An 8,901-nucleotide genomic window follows, 5' to 3' on the forward strand; every position below is an offset into this window, starting at 1 on the left:
ACACACACACACACACACACACACACACACACACGTACAAACACTCACTTACACACACACACACACGCGCACACAGGCACACACACAAACACACACATTACATGATAAATATCTGTGTGTGTATCTTTGTGTGTACGTACGTGTTTTTAAAAATATATTTATACCAATTGACGTTCTATCTTCAGACGGGTTAAGCATCCTGATGGCTGTGGCAGGAGGCAGTATTGTCCAGCGGAACATCAGTGAAGACTCACACACCACGGTAGTCAACTTCTTCTCTGATGCTATGGGTGAGTGGCCTTCTGTTGACAATATTCTATTAAATATTTATTCTACTCAGGCGTATGCGTGAGTTCACCTAATCTATGTAACATCCACTGCCATTGTAAACGATCAAAACAAATTTCTCCCTGTGAGATAAATATAGAGTGTCATTGTCATTGTCATTTATAATAATATTATAGTTCTACGTCGGTTGTGACTGTTCGTCTGTTAGGTATCTTTTCCTGTATTTATATTTTTCTCCAAACTTTCTGCCACATTGTTTGTTTTTTTTTTTTTCATATTTAGCTAACGTTTGGTAATGTCTGTTCCTGAGTTCGTCTAGTTGTCTTCCTTGTTGTTGGTCTCTCTTCAAACATGGACCCAACGTGTATATCTGATGAAATGAAATCGTGAACAAAAGGCTTAAACGTTAGGTTCTTATTGACTTCAGCTAATCCAGGCAGCTTTCTTCCCCTGACTATTGTTAGAACAACGTATGTCAAATTACTAATACTTAGTTAACATTTGTCGCCTCGCTATTACACCTCAACAACAGACTACACCTCTGTAGTACTATAGCAACACACTTCATTTATCTCAGTGGTTCTAAAGCAACTACTTCATTATCTCAGTGGTACTAAAGCAACGTACTTCATTTATCTCAGTAGTACTTAATCAAGGTAGGCAACCTCCTCAATACTTTAGTGGCATAACTTCTCTCCTTTCTTTAGACCTGGCTTGGTATGAGGACCTGGTCATGTGGGTCACACAGGATGGAACCCTATCCCTTTACAATCGGACAAGCCATCTACGGAGACAGCTGGTGGCTGCAGAAGGGGCCTATTGCCTGGCCTATGATTGGTTGGGTCACAAAGTATACTGGTCGGAGCCAAGCCAAGGAGTGGTGAGTTGAAATCTTCCAAGATAATATTGCTAGGCCATACAGGGTAGATCAGACACCATAATATGTGAGGCAGCGTGGTTGAATCAGGCTCTCGTCAAAATAATCAAAGTGAAGAAACTTGCATTTTTCCGCAGGTTTTGGAATTTTTATCAATTTTTTGTTTTTTGGCTCGAAACCTTTCATGCCCATTAAAGAACTCATTTATGTGTGGATTTTTCTGAAAAACGTTGATTTAAGGAACAAGATATGTAGATTTTTAGTTACCACGGACTCTTAAGCTAAGGAAATAACTAATCTTTGGCGGCCATTTTCTCACTAATTTTACCTCTGAAAACAGGTGACCCCCACCTCCTTCATTCGCAAATATCCCGACTTGTATTCAAGATAAATGGATAATATTTTCATCTAAATAAAGACAAGGGAACAAGCTTCAAGATGATAACCCTACATGCCCCAAAATTGACGAGAGCCTGATTCCACCACGCTGCCTCACATATGTTTTTTTTGTGTGTGTGCAAGACCAATCAACGTGCATCATCTCATCAATTCTGAAATCCCTCTATTGCTGAGACGCTTCAACCCACGTTTGTACAGACAAGATGAAATTATGTCCATTCAAGAGAGGTATTAAAGAGCCGTAATATCCTCCCCCTTATTTAAGAATGAACAACAGCACATGTTGTTACTACTTCCAATCTTTCTGCCACAGAGAGTGAGAGAAAGAAAGAGAGAGAGAGAGAGAGAGAGAGAGAGAGAGAGAGAGAGAGAGAGAGAGAGAGAGAGAGAAAGAGACAGAGACAGAGACAGAGACAGACAGACAGACAGACAGACAGACAGACAGAAAGACACACAAACAGACAGACAGACAGACAGACAGACAGGAGAGAGGCGAGAGGGAGAGAGAAAGGAGGGAGAGTTGAAAGGGGGGGGGGGGGAATGGGTACATCGAAATGAAAGCAATATGAAAGGGGAAGTAATTCCTTTTGAAACAATGAATTGTGTCTTGTATTGCGCAGATCCGGCGCTCCGACGTGCAAGGGCTGGGCGTGGAGTACATCCGGCAGACCTCAGCTCGCGATATGGTCATCGACTCTGTGGCTGGCCGCCTGTACTGGGCCACGCAGCACTCTGTGGACACGTGCTGGCTCAACGGGGATGACCACAGGCAGCTGTTCTCTCTGCCTTACTTTAGTGGACGATTTGTCATCAGTTTGACTTTGGACCTGGACGCAGGGAAGGTCAGTGTTGGGAACGATTGAAGCAGCAGCAGCAGCAGCAATAGTAGTAGTAGTAGTAGTAGTAGCTGTGTTCGTAGTGGTAATCGGAGTCATCGTGGTTACGGTGATAGCAGCAGAAGCAGCAACAATAGCAGCAGTGTCCATTGGAATACAATGTATTCCCGAAAGCTTTAAGAGATCCTGTGTTCAAGTGTGTGTGCTGTGAAGTGTTTGAAGGTGGTGACGAAGCAGAGGGAGTAAACATTCCCTCTAAAAACAATTACTACTACTACTACTACTGCTATTGCTACTACTACTGCTACTACTACTGCTACTGCTACTGCTACTGCTACTGCTACTGCTACTGCTACTGCTACTACTACTACTACTATTACTACTACTACTACTACAACAACTACTACTACTACTACTACTACTACTACTACTACTACTACTACTACTACTACTGCCATTAACAATATCACTAACACAACCTTTACCCCACCACGTCTCGTACAACAACAACAACAACAACAACAACAACAATAACAGCGACAACAACAACAACAACAGCAAGAACAAAACCTACAACAACTACAGCAGAAAATTCGCCGACCTGTCATATTATATCTATTTTCTGTTTTCTAGGTTCTGTGGTACGTGAAGGGCTACGACACACAGAGTGTGTATGCCGCAGACCTGTCTCCACCTCGGCCCGGCCAGAGTCCTACATTTGAACACTTGGGAGACTTCAGCAGCATTTCCAGGTGGCTACTTCTACTTCACTTCTGTATTTTTTAATAGTGAAATATGTGTGTAAAAATGCTATAAAAGTGTTAAGAAATAAAACTATTTCCATATTGGGAATTTTATGAATTGTCTTTCCGTCGTTTTAGTCTACAGTAAGAAAGGCCCATGAATGGAAATCTGTTTGTGTCGGTTACATAACTAAAGTGCGTCAACTGTGCCGTGAACATGATATACTCTGACAAAACCAACAACGCATGTCCCTATTTGATCCTGTGATATTGTGTCTTTCTCCCTGATTGTTTTAACAGCTCAGGTCAGTCAGAGGATGGAATAATTAGTAAGCTTTTTACCTGCATCGGTTGCAGTGTGTAGGGTGTATAAATATATCATGCCTATTTGCTGTTAACAAATCCACATAAAATCCACTGTTGCATTGATCACACCCTACCCCCCCCGAACTTCCTTTCGTTCGAATGAGGTAAGAAAAAATCAAAATGGTGAAACTACTTCCACATTTAATCTGATATAATAAATGAATGATTCAAAAGAAATGAAAGGAACAGATCACACTTTAGTAACCAGTAACCAGTGTGTAAAAAATACATCTCAAGGTTTTGAAAGTTATAAAAGTGTTTCTTTAATGTCATGGTTCCAGTTCGAATTGAGACAAAGACTTGGTTAACACATGCTTTCAAACTTACTCTGACGCGTTCAAACTTCGACGAAAGACTCACATTGAGGAGTCCACGAACAAGGTCACAAAGTGGAAATTGCAAGGGTACTAGTTTTAGAAACGTGTAAACTCTTAGCCTCCTTTCTTTGTGTCTGTTGATTGATTGATTATTATTATTATTATTATTATTATTATTATTATTTTTAGCTGAATAGCAAATCAAACAAAAACAGTAGAACAGAAATAAAGTTATGAGTTTGCCAGCTCTTGAAATTGATATCCTCGCGATTTCCATTTCGTGAATCTGCCAATTTCCCCTGTGGACTTCTCATATTATGTTTTCACAATGCTCTGGTCCATATAGTCTCATATTCTGGTCAAAGAAAGGTTGGCGTATGAAGTGACAGCAATCTGATCTTTATAGGCCTAATAACACATTCCATTCCACAAAAGGTTCACACGTCGTGATATCATGATACTGTGATCAATATCGCTACATAATCCTTTTTTATAGAAGGCTACAGTGCGTTTTTAGTTATGTTGGTATCTTGTAGTATGGTTGGCCTGGTTCGAATCTACACTTTGGGTGTTCTTGAACATAGGGGAAGTCTCCACATCTCTCTATCCAGTGGACTGGTCCGATCAAAGACGGACGTTGCATTTGGAGGTCCTCATAAGCATGACATATTGAAGGGCCATTGTTTCCATGCAATTGCTAATGACCAGTTGCCAGTTATATACCAAGGCTTAAATTTGACATAAAAATGAAATGGTTTCTGCAGCCCAATTTCTCTTTCGACACTCCCACCTATGATTTCATGGTACAGTGGTTAGGCGTTTTTCTGCCGAATGCAGGCGACGTGAGTGTTCAATCCAGTGTGGAAAAATTTTATTGAGTAGCTTCGTCTCCTTGCTGAGATGTAGTATCCCTCTCTGCTCATGTTGGCCCTAGCAGTCAAGACAAAGCAGCCTACCTCCTTATGATATGAATTGTGTCGATAGGGCCTAAGGCATCTATAGTTACATGTCTGATCTTTGAACATACAATACATATCAACTTCTATGCTGGGTTGGGTTTTTTTTCTTTCGTTGTTTTAATAATTGTACCTACTTTATGTGCGTTTTTTCCCCAACAAATTGGAATTTGAATTTCAACAAAATATTTCTTGAACACATACAAACGATACCACAGATTAAGAAACTGCAATTTTAGATATATTATGTTCAAAATTTAAGGCTAAATACATTCGAACAGACTGCCAGCGATATAATATATATATTAGACTTTGCATTTCCCCCCTTGTACGTCTCCCCAGCACGTCCGGCCTGCAGTATTTCTCACAGCGCCTGTTCTGGCTGACCCAGCAGCGCAGTTTAGTGGTGGGAGACCTCAGCTGTAACTACACGTCCGCCGTCAGCTTCTACTCCAACGTCACCAGCTTCAGCGTGGTACACCCGGCCCTGCACAACTACCCAGGTGAGGGGCGAGGTGTAGCAGCTGCAGCAGCAGCAGCAGCAGCAGCAGCAGCAGCAGTAGTAGTAGTAGTAGTAGTAGTAGTAGTAGTAGTAGTAGTAGTAGTAGTAGTAGTAGTAGTAGTAGTAGTAGTAGTAGTAGTAGTAGTAGTAGTAGTAGTATAGCAGTAATAGTAGTATTAGTAGCAGCAGCAGCAGCAGCAGCAGCAGCAGCAGCAGCAGCAGCAGTAGTAGTAGTAGTAGTAGCAGCAGCAGCAGCAGCAGCAGCAGCAGCAGCAGCAGCAGCAGCAGCAGCAGCAGCAGTAGTAGTAGTAGTAGTAGTAGTAGTAATAGCAGCAGCAGGTGAGAATCGAACTCTTTTCTTTGGTTTGACACGTTAAAAGCGTTGCATTTTAGTTAACAGAAAAAGTAGTGAGTTTCGATGTGGTATGCTGGACTGGTGCTCCGCCGCCCCACGCTGAAGACGTGAGTTCGATTCCCATTTCGGAAGTTGTCATTGTGATCGAGTAGGCCTACATATGTACTAGATCTATGTCCGTCTTCTGGGATGTTGTTTCCTCTCAGCCTGGGTCACCCTGATAGGCACTAAAGCATCAAAAGTTGTTATTTTTTAAAAATACTTCACAACTTCCATAACGTTTGATCCACCCTCGTAGATATATTTGTTTCGCTCTTGTACATAGTATGTCTCTCTAATACTTTCGTCGTTTATATGCATATGTGTTCGTTCTTATGCATATGTTATGTACATGTACATGTATTTCTCTTTTACGCATGTATGTATTTCGCTCCTCAACAGCTGAGATGAACAAAGAAGACGTGCATGTCATTCCAAACCCAATCCGTTCCAAAGATATCCGCACGGAAGGAAACTTTTCAAACTTCAACCTGACCTGGCCCAGGTCCAGCGAAGTAACACACGGAACGGTTTTCTACAAAGTTTTCGTCGTGGTTGGGAGCAACAACAAACATTTTGTGAGTCCATTCTCTTTGTGGGCTCTGTGTTGTTTCATTTGTGACAAAGAAAGGATTTGGGTTATCAGAGAAGGGGTAGATAAATAACCAGGGGAACGGGTAACAGGGTAACAGTTACAGAGGGCCAGAGAGAGAGAGAGAGAGAGAGAGAGAGAGAGAGAGAGAGAGAGAGAGAGAGAGAGAGAGAGAGAGAGAGAGAGAGAGAGAGAGAGAGAGAGAGGGGGGGGGGGAGAAAGAGAGACAGAAATGTGATGCGTACGTGTGTAGCAATGTATTATTAGTACTAGAAGAGCACTGAGTGAGTACTACAATATCTTAGAGATTTGACTTTCTCTTCCCCGTTGTCTCCAGACCACAGCTAACCAGTGGAATGAGATCGATGGCCTGTCTCCATACACTCTTCTAGAAGTCTCCATACAGCCGTACACCTACTGGGGCTATGCCGAGCCCACGACAGTCTCAGTCAGGTCGCCAATGTCCAGTAAGTATTGACTGTGTTCATCAAAGCACTTTGCGAATTCTCTTTTCTTCTTCAAAACTTGTGCATTCTATTGTTTCCCATTATGGCGTCACGTTTTAATTAAGCGAGAGATTTTTTTTGTTTTTTTTTTTTTTTTTATTGTCCAGGTCTTCCTCCAGCAATAAGTAGTCAAAATTATTTCATTTAAAGATTTTGTTATGAGTTCAAAACTAACCCCCCCCCCCCCCAAAAAAAAAAAAGAAAAGAAAAACAACCTCTTATTGCCACCATAGAATACGACTTCCATTTTGAAAACTTTCTTTGCATCCATATCCGATTCTAATTTTCTTGAACACAACTCCCATCTTGCAAAGCTTCTCCTTTTACCTTCACTACCAACTTGAAGGATACGATACTCAGGTAGCAAATCCTCTTCCATTTCGCTTTTACATCTGTCTTTGGAAATCACATCCACATGGTAAAATTGTTATGTTTTCGTATTTTATATTTACCGCACACTTTCAGAAACAACACTCTTTCCCAAAACCAAGTGAGAATCTGTTTACTCATTGTTTCAACTTTAGCATTTCTTACTGCGCGCCATACCGGCGTCTGTGTTGTAGCGATTATGCACTTCACAGTCACACGCAGAAGACGTGAGTTCGATTCGCGTGTGGGGGAGGATTTTTTTTATCGAGTATCTCCACGTGTCTGCGAACATTATATCCCTCTCAGCCTGTGATGTCCCAGACAGGCAGGGTTGAAGCAGTCTGCTTCCTAAATGGTTTTAAACTGTGTCAATTTAGAGGAGGGGGGGGGGGGCAGTAAAACTCCTAAAATTACAAGTCTGATTATACTATTTTTTCTGCGTGCCCCCCCCCCCTCCCTCAGTCCCCACAGCACCGTTGTCGCCGGAGGTGTACGTGAACCACCACAAGAACGCCTCCACCTCACAGCAGTCTCTGGCCGCCGACTTCCACTGGATGAGTCCACAGCACACCAACGGCATCATCAGCTACCACCTGGTCACCTACTGGATGGGCGACGGGCCTGCTGGGGAGAGGACCACCGTCAGGGTCAAGGGCACCGGCCAGCACTACATCCTGTCCCCTCTAGTCAAGTCCCAGACTTATCATTTCAAGGTAACGTTAAACGCTACGTGCCAGTGGTTGGCGGGTGATCTGATGAGGTTGGGTTTTTTTCCTCAGTTAACTCTTTTAGTGCGTGGTTGGTGTGTTCCCTGGTGAAATTGTCTCTCTAGCTGTCTGTTTGTCATGATGGCTATTGTCATAATGTGCTTCTGGACAAAATATGTCTGTTATCGTACTAACTTAATGTGATCTGCCATTCAGTAGTATACTTTCTTTACTTTTTACTATTTCCTGTGACCTTTAGGTGTCGAGGGGAGAAGCAAACATGGTTTTATTATTTGTTGTATCGCCTGTTGCATGTTAATACTGGGTTTTTAAAAAATCTAAATGTGCTCTGACGCCTTCTATCCATCTTTTCTTGGGCCTGTCTCTTCCTCTGTATCCATCTGATCCCTGGTTTTATACCATTTTCTGGCTGTAATACTGACTGATGGTAGTCTTGAGAGATGCCCAAACCTTTTGATACCACATATACTCACATTAAGTAAACGCCCTACCAAGTAGCATCACTTAACCTACAACTTGCTTACGATTAGATGTTGTAGTATGCTGATGAAGCTAGCTCGGACTACTTGTATTGACTTTTGTTCTTTTTGTGATTGCGCCGCAGGTGGTGGCCTGTACCATGGCTGGATGTGGACCAGAATCCGTCACTAAGACCATTGTAACAGATGGTGAGTGAACAATATCATCCATAATAGTGAAGCTGATCATCTTCCAGTACTCAAGGATAGTCACATCTGAATAGATCAGCTTTCAGCTTTGTCCATTGTATTTAACAAGAGTGATGATAAAAAGACCATACATTCAAAGAGGGATAAGATTTCTGACCTAAATACCAAAGGTTCTGTTCTTACCTATGACAGTACACTGTGCGTCTACATGGAGGGCAAATATTGAACACTCATCCAGAATATTAAGATCTCCATCCCCTATAATTAATCAGGGCTTAGGCCTACATGTAAATAACATGTAATATAGAAATAATTATATCAGAATTATATCTATGTCTATGATATATATATATATATACA

General features: G+C 41.8%; 1 protein-coding gene across 1 annotated transcript in view; it reads left to right on the top strand.

Moving 5' to 3' along the window:
* Positions 1-8,901, top strand: part of LOC101862307 (proto-oncogene tyrosine-protein kinase ROS) — a gene marked incomplete at its 5' end in the record, with an annotated part of 60,952 nt that overhangs the window by 41,346 nt on the left and 10,705 nt on the right. The window contains 9 exon segments of the mRNA XM_035972711.1: positions 186-290; positions 996-1,168; positions 2,185-2,406; positions 3,034-3,152; positions 5,125-5,285; positions 6,081-6,256; positions 6,608-6,737; positions 7,608-7,858; positions 8,478-8,541. Coding sequence (XP_035828604.1) covers positions 186-290; positions 996-1,168; positions 2,185-2,406; positions 3,034-3,152; positions 5,125-5,285; positions 6,081-6,256; positions 6,608-6,737; positions 7,608-7,858; positions 8,478-8,541 — 1,401 coding nt within the window.

The sequence above is a fragment of the Aplysia californica genome, unplaced genomic scaffold (assembly GCF_000002075.1).
Source record: "Aplysia californica isolate F4 #8 unplaced genomic scaffold, AplCal3.0 scaffold00810, whole genome shotgun sequence".
In the NCBI taxonomy this organism is placed as follows: Eukaryota; Metazoa; Mollusca; class Gastropoda; order Aplysiida; family Aplysiidae; genus Aplysia; species Aplysia californica.